At 46.9% G+C, this 15,968-nt stretch overlaps 1 protein-coding gene across 1 annotated transcript in view; it reads right to left on the bottom strand.

Annotated features, from left to right (window-relative positions):
* Positions 1 to 14,584, bottom strand: part of LOC135817816 (eIF-2-alpha kinase GCN2-like) — a 44,522-nt gene extending 29,938 nt beyond the window's left edge. Inside the window, exons 1-11 of the mRNA XM_065331093.1 lie at positions 14,259 to 14,584; positions 9,964 to 10,190; positions 9,243 to 9,345; positions 8,599 to 8,781; positions 8,240 to 8,305; positions 7,199 to 7,329; positions 6,312 to 6,448; positions 5,321 to 5,478; positions 4,757 to 4,876; positions 4,133 to 4,210; positions 3,111 to 3,191 (exon numbers count right to left, since the gene is read on the bottom strand). Coding sequence (XP_065187165.1) covers positions 3,111 to 3,191; positions 4,133 to 4,210; positions 4,757 to 4,876; positions 5,321 to 5,478; positions 6,312 to 6,448; positions 7,199 to 7,329; positions 8,240 to 8,305; positions 8,599 to 8,781; positions 9,243 to 9,345; positions 9,964 to 10,190; positions 14,259 to 14,351 — 1,377 coding nt within the window. The 5' untranslated portion in view covers positions 14,352 to 14,584. The remainder of the gene's footprint in view (positions 1 to 3,110; positions 3,192 to 4,132; positions 4,211 to 4,756; positions 4,877 to 5,320; positions 5,479 to 6,311; positions 6,449 to 7,198; positions 7,330 to 8,239; positions 8,306 to 8,598; positions 8,782 to 9,242; positions 9,346 to 9,963; positions 10,191 to 14,258) is intronic.
* Between the last annotated feature and the right edge of the window lie 1,384 nt (positions 14,585 to 15,968).

The raw sequence follows: 15,968 nt of genomic DNA, 5'->3' as shown, positions 1-15,968 counted from the left end.
CAAACGAGTTTTTCGCAGTTTCATGTCGCGTGCCATAAGCACCCTTTTGTCGTGTCACGGCTCATACCGTATTATCTCTAATATAAGCACAGTCTCCAATAATAGCACATCTCCAATAATAGAACACCTTGGGGCGGCATTCAAAAAATAAAGTGCTCCGTCTCCATTATAAGCACACTGTGTAAATTCATTATCTGTACCGATGAAAAAACCCTGAAATGTGTGTGTCCGACATGAATTTGGCATGGCAACAAGCCTCTGAAATGAGGTTGAAATAATAATGGAACAGTCTCCAATAAAGGAGCGTCTCCAATAATAGCACGGGGCGGAGGTACATTGAAAAAATAAAGGACCGTGCTTATATTAGAGATAATACGGTATGTCACCTTGGGTCTCCATTCGTCCCCACGATGTACATGGTAGTTCCGTTCTGTTTCTTCTTTCCTACTTTACTCTGACACCAGCACTATTTCTGCATCGCGGCGTGCGGCTGGTAGATATATCTACTCAAGGTGTCATCGTGTAGGGGATATTCTCTTTCAATACTGGAGACAGTCACAGTATACTGTAATAATTTGCTCGAGAATTTGATTGCGGCATGATCTACGACCCATTACGACCCACAATTAATTGGGAACTCCCAGGCCACGGGGGAACCATGGATGCAGCGAATGGGACTTTCGGTCTTTGGCCACTTTGGAAGTGGATCTGATCCCCCCCCCCCCCCCCCACACACACACATTGCTTCAGGAGCTGCATCAAAGCCTTGATCCTTGAGGGTGGTGGTGGCGTTTTTTGGGATCGAACTGTAACAGAACGCTATCAGTATGTGTGTGTACCTGAGCGTAAGACTCCTAGTTAGATGAGCTCACTGCAAGCCAAAGCGTTAGGATCACTACTGAGGGCAAGTCGTAATAGGGTAACTGTTAGTAGTGTACATGTAAACCGTAACAAACTGCAGATGCAGCATCTCCATTCTCTACTGTGCTCCCACCTACTGACCTTTTTTGATGCGAGCTGTAAGCAAGGAATTTCCTCGGCACTAACGCATAATTTAGAACAAAATTATAATGCTACTGCATGCTACTAGCATAATTATTGTAGTTCCACATTTGGTTACATTTGCCATTTGTGGCCTCTATGAATTGTGGTCACTTTCCATTTTCCTTCCCGTTGATGATCCTTTCCACGGTGAAACCGGGGTTTCTTTTGCATCTTTCAAAGTCAGTGAACTACGTGGTTGCCATTTTCATGCATGATCTGAATGTGCAGCTGTTGCTGCAAATCGAGGAGCAGTTGACGTCGAAGTCGAAGTGGACGTCAAGCAGAGAGAAAGAGATAGTGAACGTGGCGGAAAGCATGGCAGACGGCGAATGGAAATAGTTATTTACTGTAACTTCTGGATTCGTCCTGCGTGGCCTTCGCTCCAAGGTTTCCGTTGTCACCTCCAGTCGTGCTTTCACCAGCCGTCAAGAAATTCATCAGTCGTCATCGTACGTCATCAATCATTCTCCCCCGTCTCTCGTCGGCTGTTGTCTTCCGTCATTGGTTCCGGACGCGACGTGAAACCGTGCCCAGAAGGACAACCCAGAAGAAGGAAATAGAAGTTGAAGACGTTGATGTTGAAGTGGGTTAAGAAGTCGACGGCTAGCAGAGCTGGTGGCTGTGGCAGACTGTGTGTGGTTTTTGTTGGCGAGAGGGTATGTGTGTTGCTGCGAATGTGATGAGCATGTGAGTTTCGTATTTTCTGTCCTCCCCCACATTTTGTTCTTTATTACTTGCTCTCCTTGAGGGTATAAAGGCGCCCGCACAGCGCGTGTGTTCTGTTCGTTTTTTGATTTGCTCTTGTATGAGGATAACTAGAGGCCCCCACAGAGCCAGTGGATTTTGTTCTTTTGTTATTCCTATGATTTGGGGCCTCACATTTTAGAATTTTCGCATGAACAGTTGGTGAGGCGGTGTGTTGTGTGACTTAAGATTTTTTAGAGGCTATCATTTCCCACATGTGTGACAGCCATCGCGGCTGATGTTCTGGGTGGGCGGACAGAGTTTTATAATACGCAGTGCAGGCAGACGTACTTTATTTCTGGGTGTGACTGGCGAGGTATGATGGAGATTAGAACCGGGGGCAATTCTACTCCGGGGAGGGAGTAATGTTGTAGTACGTTATTTTTGTGTACATCATGTGTACGTGTTTCGGTGCCTACACATGTTGCTGTTGTGTAAAAGGCAGTATTCGTCTTGAGTTCGTCATGTCCAGTTGTTTTTCCATCGTCTACTTGTCAATGCAGTCTTCTCTAATGCAGTTATCTCGTCAATTGTCCAAAAGTGGAGATGGCACGGGGCTGGAAGCAGGAAGGAATAATTCGACATACAACCACCGTAAGTAGACGAGAGCTGTGAATCAACATGGGAACATACAAACAAGTTTGTGCCCGACATTGCAACGCCCGTAAGTGTGCAACAGGAGAGGACTACCGTGTCCGGGAGTGTCACAGGTGCTCAGAGGTAATCCCAAGGTGTCCTTCATCAATCTCACCCAAAAAGCGCAAGCTCTGACCCACAGCCCTGTGATGCCGGCAACTCACTGTGGTCGTGCTCACTTCACAAAGTGTTCCCCACTGAAAGTGGGTGCCCCAAGGGCAGCAGCGCGTGAGTTTGTCCGCCAGAGCGGAACGACCAATTTGTTTGCCCACTTGAGCTCTGCTCACAAGGAACCACATGCGGCTGCTGTTGGTGGAAAGCCACCAGTTTCAGAGAACAACAAACGGACCGATGTTCAAACGTGTGCTGATACGAAGCCGATATCCAACTTCTTTGGCGGTGCGGCCAATATGCGAACGTGTAACTCGAGTCGTGCGGGATAGAGGTCCTTCTCCATTGTCACTGACCCTGGATTCATCGAGCAGAGTTCAAGGTGTATTCACAAATATAGAATTTTTGATGCTTTTCGACTATCGAGAACGAAATTTGCTATAATGTGCTTGAAAAACGAAAAATATCGATGAAACCAGTAAATCGATCGTTAGCGTTATTGGTTAATCGTAAAGAGTTTATGAATGATCGGTTCAGCCCTAACAGAAAGAAGTTGTATTGTGAACAAAACCTACCTGGATTTGCCGATGCACGATATTCTGACTGTGCAGGTACGCCACCGCACTGAGAAGCTGCTCAGAGCATGAATTAAGTAGCTGCAGGCACAGAAAAGGCACAAGTAAACACACACATGAGTATACACACCATTTGACCATTTGACGCCCATCGCCGGAGGCGATGATAGCGATGCTACAGCAGAAGCTGGGATTGCACCATTCAACAGCTTGCAAGGCTGAAGAATTGACTGCCACTATTCAGCCTGGTCTACACCACACAGCTATAAAATGGCTTTTTCTGGCCAGTGAATCCCCCCCACACACACACAAACGCGCGCACACACACACACACACACACACACACACACACACACACACACACACACACACACACACCATCATGTACCATGTATACGCCCGTCGCAAGAGAAGCAAGCAAATCTGCAAATGCACTGGATGTGCACCCACAGATTTTCTCTTATAGCAACGATAGCGAACAAGATCTGAATGAGATAGATCAAGACTTGCGCCAGATAACTGTCTAATCCACACAACTGGCGAAGCCATGTGAATCGACCACCAATGCACACCTGGTCTACACCACACGGAGTACATCGGAATAAAACGGCCAAGACAGTTACCTATGCACACCCTACACTTGCTGGGGTAACCAGTATAGACAGCATGCTGCTTTGATAGAAGCAGGCACTAGATGCACTGGTACCTTGAAGTGAAATTGGAGTTACTTTACCAACCAGCCTCAGCTACTGAGTACTGGGAACCCAGAGCCAACAGACATACCAACAACCTCAGCCATGAAAGCTATTATAGTAACGACACACTGGATTGTGGAGCCGAAACTAGTCCAACTTCCAATGCTTTGGCAAGAAGGTAGCCTTCCAACAGAGACACACACACACACACACACACACACACACACACACACACAGTGATGGCAGCCTAGAACCCAGGCTTCAGGTGTGCGTCAACGACGGCAGAAAAATCAGGGTGAATCCACACACCCCATTCAAGTGCCTTACTTCGCCCTGGAACACATTGGTGGTCATGTTCTCCAGATGCTTGGCCAGAGAACCACCACTGACATACTCCTTCATCACCTGCATTCACACGCACGCACGCACACACACACGCACACACACACACACCATGTACACGCACACACACCATGTACACGCACACACACCATGTACACGCACACCATGTACACACACCATACACACACACTATGCACACACACACACACGCACGCACGCACGCACGCACACACACACACACACACACACACACACACACACACACACACACAAGGCATAGAAGCAACCAGAACAATAATTACAATACCCACAAGCACATTGATCGCCATCCACAAAAACCCACCAAGCGAGAACAGCAGGGGACCAAGAAGGGTAGCCAAGCAATACTTATGCATGATGGTTTAGAGATGTAACGGTGACCCAAGCGCTCACCAGTCACCATTAAACTGCAGGGAAGGACGGAGGGAAGGACGGAGGGAAGGACGGAGGGAAGGACGGAGGGAAGGACGGAGGGAAGGACGGAGGGAAGGAGCAAGAGCGAGGTGTACAGACACAGCAATAGAAACTACCATGTACAGTGGCAAGAACTAACTTAGTAATATTACTCACTTCAATGTGTACGAGATCCATTTCGCCCGCGTCCTGCCAGTGCCGCATGCCGAGATAGTGAACAAGGTTGCAGTGGCTTACTGCCTGCCATTTCATTAGCTCTTGCTCTATACTAACCACCTGTGTACAAGCACAGCCAGAAAGATACGACAAAGAACGTCATTCCCAGCGCTTTGGCTTGGGAGAATCCACAGGAAAAACTGCTCTTATTTTCTTTGCCGTACAGTCCACGTCGGGGATGTATCCATTTCGCTGCAATCTTTCATTGGGGAAGAGATACTGTATGTATGTACAGGTACATGTACATATAGCACACATAGGGGAGGCTACAGAGAGACCTAGGGAACTGATACTACTGTCATTGCCATGAGTGCAAGTCCAAGGTATGCATGACACTATAGAGGTTACGTCATTACGTCATCATTAAGAGTTGCTTCCTTGGGAGTGCCATCACAAGCATGAGACTGACACTCCATACAAAACATAACCGATGATGTCATTAACATACGTGGTGATGTCATTCGGGTAATAGACACGAACATAGGGCAGAGCATCTACTAGTACCTGTCTGAGGCGTCTCATCACCCCCGGTGGGAAGTTGGACGCTGCCTCGGAACGCTTGCCACCGCTGCGACACTGCAGTTGCCACTGACACAGACAGACGACCTCGCCGTGCGTTGTCATGGCTACGCATGTCCTGCAACCCATGCTGCAACTGCGCCCTGGAGTGCATGTACCCAAACAAACACACACACGCACGCACGCACACACACGCACACACATACACACACTCAAACATCCGCACACAAACAAACAAACACAAACACACACACACACACACACACACACACAATGCAATACAACGTCAGGTCATAGAGACTCAAAGATTGCTGCTGACCAGCCAGCACCAGCCATTGGTGATGTATTTGCAGCTCATTACTGCAAGAACAATACTCATCAGAGGTATTCAATCCAGCTGGATGCACCAGAGAACTCCTTTGCTGTTTGCGTTCTTCAGAGCTCACTGACTTATTGAGCCAATGACCTATCCAAGACTAATACGAAGGAGGAGTTCTTCAGCTGGTATGCTGCATATGTGGACGCCTCCTTAGATGCCAGTGGGTCCCTTGATGATGTAAAGATCGCTTCGAACGCCTCGGCCGTCAAACCACACCATGCCAAATGGTTGAAGTCGATAGAGCAGTCGCTCAGCTCCATGGAATGCCCAAAGGATGGTTTCCGCAAGGCTGCAATTCTGGAGTCCATGTTTTCTTTCAGAAACAACCTTCTGCTGGTTGTGTATTGCTGCTGCCTTTGCCTCCTCGTCTCTATCAAAAATGAAATTCTTTATCAATAGTTGTAGTAGACAAGACGCCGACCGACCTCTCATTGCCCTATTTCCTCCATACTGAATTCGACTCTTGCAATAAATAGTAGTCTCAGCACAAATGTTGAATCGTTAAAAAAATCTCCGCAAACCGGTCCAAATCATAAATTTGCGCACAGGAAAATTTTAGACGAATGCAAAAGACAACACACACACAACATAGCTTACCAAGGCCGCGTCCGATGGTGACGTTGTCAAAGTTACCAATGCAGTCCGAGCGGAGGCCGGAGTCGCCGACTGACGACGACGGCGTCGGCTGAGCCATGGTTCGAGCGAGTGGCGGCAGATCCTGAGAGGGACGATCACTGCGGAAAACAACAGCACAGATCAGACCAAATGCTGTAAAAGGGGGCAGCCCTGATTCAAACCAAAGCACTTCCGTCAGAAATAGAGACACCGCTGGAAAGTCGCGTGGCTGATAATTGATACGGGCAAAACACTTCGTGATTGGAAGTCAAAATCAACAAACGTCAACAGATGCAGGTGGAGTCAACCTTGCAAATAACGACCCTTGATCGGGCATTAGAAAAGTGTTGCTATTCATGAGGTTAAAAGTATGCAGTCAAGTGGGTACTTGGTTTGAAGATACATGTAGTGTTGTTATTCGTGACTTGTTGTTAGATCAGAGGTTGCTATTCGCTAGGTCGACTGTATGCACTCCAATATTGCCCCCCCCCCCCCCCCCCCAACACAAATACCACCAGCACACATACACACACCACCACCACCACGCATACACACGCACGCGCACACACGCGCACACCTTTGACCTTGACCTTTGACGCCCATCGCCAGAGGCGATGATAGCAATGCTACGGCAGAAGCCATAGCAACTTGTGCTGGGATTGCACCATTCAACAGCTTGCAAGGCTGAAGAATTGACCGTCACTATTCAGCCTGGTCTACACCGTACAGCTATTTGAAGTGACTTTTTTCTGGCCAGTGAATCCCTACCGTTATTTTTGGTCTTTAAAAAAAAGAAGAAAAAATAGACCACGCGCGCGCACGCACACACACACACACACACACACACACACACACACACACACACATACGATGGGCGTCGGATGGAGGGTGACGACTGCGCGGAACTGTCCTCGTCAGTCGAGAAGACAAGAGTCTGGACATTCGAGCAGATGGATACAGTCTTCACTGGCTTGTCCTTGACGGGACTATCACCATGACGCTGCACAATCACAAACAGCACACAGTCACACCAATGGGAGAAAAGAGAGCATACTGTCAGGAATGTGAAAACACACATCCACAACAGTTGTGACATCACAGGGTAAAAAGTAGGGCTCAAACGGTCACGGTTTTATCCCTGACGGTTAACTGCTAAGCTAACGGTCGGTTAACCGGTTATAACCTATAAGCCACGGCAATCCTGCGGACTCTTTTTTAACCGTATATTTGACTATACTCATTCAAAAAATGTACCCTATTCAGTACAACGCACACTTGTACATTCTCTTGCGTGCTCATTCATACATATTCTCACACCAAGAGACCAGATATGACCGAGTTGACAGCCCAGAAATTGTGTACGCGTGCGACAGCCTGCGAAAGTGCATACTTTGCAACGACTTGATACTTGAAAAATTGACTGAAAAGTTACTGCGTAACCGTTATCTTTATCGGTTAACCGTTAATTCTTCGTAACCGGTCTGCAACCGGTTAATCGGACTAATCGTTTGAGCCCTAGTAAAAAGGGGGCGGGGGGGGGGGGGGGCAAAACACTACTCCACTCGGAAATCAGCTTCAGCTTCAGACTCTTGACGATCAGCATTGTATACATGTTCTTACGGCCTCTCTAAGAGAGAGGCAGAAGAGAAACGAACCAAAACGATACACTGTGTGTGTAACACACACATGGCAGCAGCAGCAGCAGCAGCAGCAGCAGCAGCATCGAAAGCAAATCATACAGAAAGAAGTGGCAAACATCATACAGGGTGTGTCTTGAAAATCAGGCTTGTATTCAAAACAGGCTTCTATAATGATGAGACAGGCTTTTATACAAGACACTACGGTATGCCAGTACAGGCATCATAATAATATACCCAAGAGACTAAATGTATGTGAATCAAATCGCCAACCTTGCTGTCCTTCAGCTTCTTGCGCTCCTCCTCCCGACGATTTAGCTCATCCTTGATTTGCTGTTGCTGGTGCAGCACAGGTACAGACAACGGATGGACGGCACAAACACAAACACAAGCACAAACACATGTGCGTGCGCACACATGCACACACACATACGCACATGTGCACACACACACACACACACACACACACACACACACACACACACACACACACACACACACACACATTAGAAAGCTAGCACTTACATACCACACGACACCTTAACGATCACCTCAAAGAAAATTGCAACGGGAGACGAGCCAGATACGAAGGAAAAGACGACACGTGGTTGCACACGCTCCCGCGAACCAACCTCGATTGCCTGCCGCCGCTCGATCTCCAGCTGTTCTTCACGCAATTGACGCTCCTGCTCCTCCTGTTCCAGGCGCTCCTGTTGCAGTTTGCTGGCTATCATCTGCTCGTAGAAGGACAGCTGGGGACGGTTGAACTCAATGAGCCAGGTCTGAATGTCTTGAACAAGACTAAAGATGACCTCCTACGGGACAACAACGAGAAACATAGAAACAACAGCAAGGAATGGATTGAGCGAACGGCAGACAAACAAAAGGAAGAAGAGCAAACCAAATCGATGCTGCGGCACGGTGAGACCCTACATGCTGCTCCGGGTGGGTGTGCATGTTGGCACTGGGTATACATGCTGACATTGCACAGGGAACAGCAGCTGTTACTTGTCCACAGCACTGCCAGCAGCAGCTACAGAATGGCTTGCTTTGGGGTCACATGCACCACACAGCAAAAAAATCAATGAAGCTGGCCGCAGCACTGCCACAACCACAACCACAACAACAACAACAACAACAACAACAACAACAACAACAACAACAACAACAACAACAGCAGCAGCAGCAGCAGCAGCAGCAGCAGCCACAACAGGCAGAACCAACTGAGCCTCGAAATAAATAAAAGCCCATGCACAATGCAGCAGGAACAGCGTACTTCTCCTAATTGATCGAGCGTCAGCTTCTTCAGCTCTTCCTCCTTGGCTGTGACCTTGTCTTTGGGAACTCCCTTGGCGTTCAAGAGCTTCAGCACTGGTGGGCTACCACGACACAGCACAATGGAGAACACAAGAGCTTTGGTGATGGTCAAGCAAGGAAACGGTACGCAATGCAAACAAGTACTGATAGAGTGCGTGAGAAAGGGGAGGACTTAAAAAGACAGCTCTGCGCAAGAGGAGCAGCAAGCCATGTGTGTGTGGGGGGGGGGGGAGATAAGCGTCACACTTTAGCACATCAGAGAGAGAGAGAGAGAGAGAGAGAGAGAGAGAGAGAGAGAGAGAGAGAGAGAGAGAGAGAGAGAGAGAGAGAGAGAGAGAGAGAGAGAGAGAGAGAGAGAGAGAGAGAGAGAGAGAGAGAGAGAGAGAGAGAGAGAGAGAGAGAGAGAGAGAGAGAGAGAGAGAGAGAGAGAGAGAGAGAGAGAGAGAGAGAGAGAGAGAGAGAGAGAGAGAGAGAGAGAGAGAGAGAGAGAGAGAGAGAGAGAGAGAGAGAGAGAGAGAGAGAGAGAGAGAGAGAGAGAGAGAGAGAGAGAGAATGCTTGGACAGGACAGCCCGAGCTAGACAGCGGGAGCAGTAATGATACAGCACAACGTGCATTCAGCAACTCACACCCATATTGGTGCTGCATTAGCAAGGCTCTCGTCAACATCCATGCAACTAACCTGTTCGGGTAGGCCTCAGGCAGCTCCACATCTAGATCAATGCAAGCATGAACATCAGCACCGGTTTTGCTTTGCTGCGGTTCCAAGCGCACGCGATAGCAAATACGCTCCGTCGGAGAGAGGTCGGACAGGGAGAGCCGCGGTGTGGCACCAGCAGCGCAGGCCACATCATCCTCGTTGTCGTCAGCTTTGGCAGTGACATCTCGGTAACTCTTCGTTTGACTGGGCTGTGGCAAGAGAGACAGCAAACCAAGAAGAAATCAACATTTGAGTCCAACACATTGTGTAGGAGAACATGTAGTAGAGAAAGTGAGACACATCACTAGTACTGGACTTAAGTTCATCAGCTAATAGCGCAAGTTCGGGCGACATAGCCAGCTGGACCGGGTGCAGATACAGACAGGCATCACAGCGCATCGGTCAGATACTTGACAAACTGTGATTACTCTGCGAATGATGCCCTCTCCGTTGTGGCCACTGCCTACCCGATCCAAGAAAGACTCCACTCCCAGATGGACCTTCAGGGGTGGAAAATTCCTGTACACCCACATCTCTCCTATCCGGACAGTCCGGGACCGGGCAATGCCCACAACTTTGAAATGTCTGTAACTCTGAATTTTTCCGGTTTCCGTCTTTCCCTCAAACCAGTGAACACGTACAATTTGATGGGACAGGGCCAGAGATATGGCATATGACATCACTATTTCCACACAAATTGGCAAAAGAGTAGAAATTCTTCCCCACTAAACCTCACCCACAGGGTGCCCAATAGACCAAGGTGCCTGTAACTTCGAGGTCCGGATAAGAGAGATATGAGTATAGATTGTATCTCATGTACAGGGAATCAGTTAGAGATTTTCCACAGCAGATACTGTACGCCTTTTGATTCAAACACACAGCTTCATGCATACACAAAGTGTGTCTTTACCATGCTGCTAACCAAGTACTACTAACACCTTTTCGTGAAACTACTTGAAGAAGTAGAAACTTGCTGGAGACAGGCGTACGCGCAACAAGCATGTGCCTGCTGACAGGTACTTTCTGGTCACTACGATCTGTGCATGAAAAGAGCCGGCAGCTCTGGGCAGTGCCAGTCAGACCGACATGCCCGCACCCGTAGATACTGGAACTATACAAAATTCCGGCAGCTATTTAATTTCAGCTATATTCGGCACGGACCCAAAACGCCGAAATCAAAACGCTGATCAAATTTTTCCCATTGGCTTTGGTGATGCACTTGTGCTACCCGTGTCGAAAATAAATCGCCGCTGAAATGTCGAAAATTGCGAAATGCCAAAATTGCGCAGCGCCGAAATTGTGTATATTTACAGGACATCACAACCTCCTCTAGCCAAGGGCCATGAAGTCAGATCATGCACCGCATTGATAACGCCGACACACGTAAATAATGAACAAGCCACCGTTTTTGCATTAGCCAGGTTATATGTAGAAGTTGCTTATCCCATGGTCGCTCGAACCACTTTGAACATGAACAAACGTTTGCAGAAGAAGCACCGTTTTCCTCTGCTCTACTGCTATGGCATGCATGGACTCCAGAGATAATACTCATGTGTGGGGTACATGTACTAATGCATGGACCCCAGAAACAATACTAGGGTATGTGTGTGTGTGTGTGTGTGTGTGTGCGCATGTGTGTGTGTGTGTGTGTGTGTGTGTGTGTGTGTGTGTGTGTGTGTGTGTGTGTGTGTGTGTGTGTGTGTGTGTGTGTGTGTGTGTGTGTGTCCCATATGGTGCAGTGGTATGTGCAGCGATTTCCAATCGATAGGTTGCGGGTTCGATTCCCGACGATTATGGTCACACACGTCTTTCTTCTCTTTCTCAGACTCTTCCTGACTTTTCTTTCATTCTCCTGGGTGGTTACCAACAGCCAGTGCATGCCGGAGTATGTGGTGTGATGTGTGTGCGGGAAAAAAGAAGAAAAAAAAGACCAAAAAGTAGGGATTCACTGGCCAGAAAAAAGCCACTTCAAAGCTGTGTGGTGTAGACCAGGCTGAATAGTGGTGGTCAATTCTTCAGCCTTGCAAGCTGTTGAATGGTGCAATCCCAGCACAAATTGCTATGGCTTCTGCTGTAGCATCGCTATCATCGCCTCTGGCGATGGGCGTCCAATGGTCAATGGTCAATGTGTGTGTGTGTGTGTGTGTGTGTGTGTGTGTGTGTGTGTGTGTGTGTGTGTGTGTGTGTGTGTGTGTGTGTGTGTGTGTGTGTGTCTTGTGTATGGGTATGTGGTGGTGTGTACATGGTATGTGTGTGTGTGTGGAGGGGGGGGCATGTACTAATGCATGGACCCCAGAAATGATAATCGTGTGGGAGGAGGGGGGTACAAGTACTAATGCATGGACCCCAGAAATACGACTCATGTATGTGTGTGTGTGTGCGTGTGGAGGGGGATACATGACATGTACTAATGCATGGACCCCAGAACTAATACATGTGTGAGGGATACATGTACATGTACAGTGGAACTCACTTAGTACGTACTCTGATAAGACATACCAGTACCCAGTACTCAGTAGTAGGGACACACACTGTCCAGATCGAGAGAACAGATGTATTGATCCATACTGCAACTGCAGTGCACTAGAACACCGGATCACTTGTGACCCGGTTGGGAAGACATGTACATCAGGGGGGGGGGTTCGGGTCCTACAATATTTTCCTGTTAGGCCATGGTAAAAAATAAAGTTGATTCTCAGGTCATGAGCCTGTGAAAATCGGTGCGAGCGAGCGATTTTTTATTTTAATTCCCACAATTTTTTTATTTCCAAAGATAGGGTCACACATGTGTACGTCACAGGTTCATAATTAATTTATAATTATTTTATTATTCAGGCCAGGGAGTAGAAAAATACCTGTATTTTACTACTCCCGGATTCATGCCTTTCGCATTGACCGTTTTCATGCACGCATATGCATGCATAGAAATAAAAAAAATCGTCGGTGCGCCACCAAAAATCGATGCGCGCGTACTTGAGAATCAAAGATATTTTTTACCATGGCCTTATTTACCTCTTTTTTTTTTATAGAAAAGAAAAAGGACCAAGGAACTACCAGTTACGCTATAATGTCCACTAACACCACTCCTTGGTCATTTATCTTTTCTATAAATTTATCCTTGGCTCTCCATCCGAGTCCAATAATTTTTTCCGTACAAATATTTTTTTCACTTCGTTGGCGGCCGGCCAATGTGCGATGCGCAACACCGAAATGCAATGCGAACTCGTGAAATAACATTCACAGAAGAAGTAAGTGATACGACGTCGCCTTGCTGATTTGCCTCAAAGCGTAATACAGGGGGGGGGGGGGGGGGGGTACAAATCAACAAGCAACTCTTGAACCCGATGTACAACTTTTTTCTGCAAAGAAGGTCCAAATCGTGAATCACATCACGAAAGTTGAGCCAACCTCAACTTCAGCTCCGGTGATTGCCCATGCGATTTCGGGGTTTTCTCGGATTCGCAGCCACCGTATAACACATCACAAAAACTCCTTATGCAAATCCAGCTGTATGCAAGTCCAATAGATGTGCTGATAAACCTGATACTATAGTAGTAGGTCTGTAGGTCTAGTCACATGACTATTTGCTACATGTACCGTGAAAAAGGTAAATCACATGTATTTGAGTGAACAACTTCTGACAAACTTCTGACATACTAGTAACATTTATTTTCGAAGTCAGCAATGAATACGTTCACCAAGCGCCACTGCTCGGGGTTGATCCAGAATCTCTGCGAGATATTCACAAAAGTGAAGCTGCAAAATAATCACGCACTGTAACGTGAGAAACTTTCGCTAGAGATTAAATTTCGCTATTTCGCGACCACCACATATTCGCGAATATAAATCGCCGCAAACCTCTCCGTACATTGATTGTAGACTACAAGATCCAAATGAAGAGATAAAATCGCAAAAGTTTCTCATCGTGAATCAGCCCAATCTATGAAAACGCAAAATTTGCACGCCGCGAAAGTTTGTCACTTTACAGTAACTCTGAAATTCAATTTAGGCCAATTGTTGATGCTGAAATTCTCGTAGAATGCATTTATTCCCGTGGTAAACTTCTAACCCGGAGTGTGATATTACTATGGCCACGGTGAAATTTGAAGGGCTTCAGACACCACGGATAATTTGATTCTATTTTTGAATATTCATTTCCTACCCTCTATTCAATTCTTTTTAAAGACTGAAAACCAGATCAATAAGTTCAGTGTTTTTATCAGGGTGTTCGCTATTCCCACGACACAGAGTCTACAATCAAAGTGGGCTATGCTCACCTCGACAGCACGACGCAAGAAACAATCTTCGAGTAATATTGACTGCAAAACAGCTAATTCGTTCTCCTGACGTTCGCGAGGTGTGTCGTCCATTGTTCACTATAGCTCGAGGGACATGTCAATAGAGTCCGCGCCAAGTTAATTTAGGTCCCTGGCGTGCTACCCTCCACCCTGCTTTCTCCACATGTCTAATATACAATGACAACCATGATGGGAGCTGGACTAACACTATAAACAGCAAAGACAGTAACACAACTGCCTGTTTTCTGTTTTGAGAAGTGCATTTACGGTATGAAGGCCAAGATTCAAGAAAGAGTGCAAGTCGGTGCAGTCAGTTCAGTAGAGGTCTACGCTCGGTGCATGGACTGGTGGTATGGTGTGGTGTTACTGGTGTATCGTATGTCCACGCGTCAGTCGAGTCGTGTTGCGTCACTTGCGTGGTTGATGAGCAGCTACATCGAGTATGGTGACGTCATGACGTCTACCCGGCGCATCCCTTTTATTTCCCTTTTTTCGAAAATATTCGATTTCGACTGTACACGATGTGCACGGTACGGCTAGCTGTTGTTTCAGCATTTTCATTTTCAAAGTCAAAATGCAAAGCGTTCGCCTCCGCGATCCGACAGACTGACTTTGAGACACTGACCTGTCACTTACCAGTGTGTGACGGCCTGCCGTGCCAGTTGAGAGTGAGACAGAGATAGCTAGCACACGAGTCAGTCCGACAGTGGTGCCGGTGAGGCCTGAGTGAGGGCACCGCGCGGTGCGCATGCATTATGGACTATGGTAGAAGTCAACCACTGACAGGATCTAGTAGTAGGAGTCAGTGGCTTACCTGTTGAGTTTTGACGTCTTGCCTCTTGCCTCTTGCAGTCTTGGTCGCTATGCCAGTGCAGTGCAAGCTACATCGCGTAGTGTAGACTTGAGTGCTGTAACTAATTACTTGTAAGTACATACATGGTATTTTATAACTCAATACTAGTACTAAAATTACTAGTTCAGAACCAGTATTACTATTAGATGAACCTTGTTTCATGCTGTCAATCTAACAATATGTATCTAATATTGACTGAGTACGAGGTCAATATAGGAAATAAAAGCCGAGTAAAAGACCGAGGCGAAGCGGGAGGTCTTTTACGAGGTTTTTATTTCCTATACTGACCAAGTACGAAGTCAATATTAGATTTATCACGACAAACAGTCCGTATTTCAAATTCCAGAACGATAACCTCATGAATCCCGGTTTTATGATTGCACAACCGTTGCACCACCACCTAGTACCTACTCATGCAGTGGCAATGCTGCACTAGGCACCGTTCAACTGCGCAACCCCTAAGCAGTCAAATATAAGCAGTCAATATAGCCCTAATAAGGAGTGAAATACGCAGGAATATTTGACTGCTTAGGTATGGCAAAAATCTATGTGAGTCAATACTAAGGGAGTGATAAAAGTACGTACATGTACATGCACGAGTAGTACTGTACAACAGGTAATTTTAGCGACTATTAATTTTAGCGTTTTCCCATTGTCAACCGGTTAGCGACGTTTTATTTTAGCGATTTGCAGCGATTTTACTCACGGATCACCAGTGCACTACTATGTCTCAACGGATTAGCGACTTGAAACTTTAGCGAAAATGAGTCGATCGCTAAATTCGCTAGGGTTTTTACGTCGCTAAAATTACCCGTTCTACAGTAATATGGTTATGC

The sequence above is a fragment of the Sycon ciliatum genome, chromosome 5 (assembly GCF_964019385.1).
Source record: "Sycon ciliatum chromosome 5, ocSycCili1.1, whole genome shotgun sequence".
NCBI classification, from domain to species: domain Eukaryota; kingdom Metazoa; phylum Porifera; class Calcarea; order Leucosolenida; family Sycettidae; genus Sycon; species Sycon ciliatum.
This window is presented reverse-complemented; position numbering and strand designations above follow the sequence as displayed.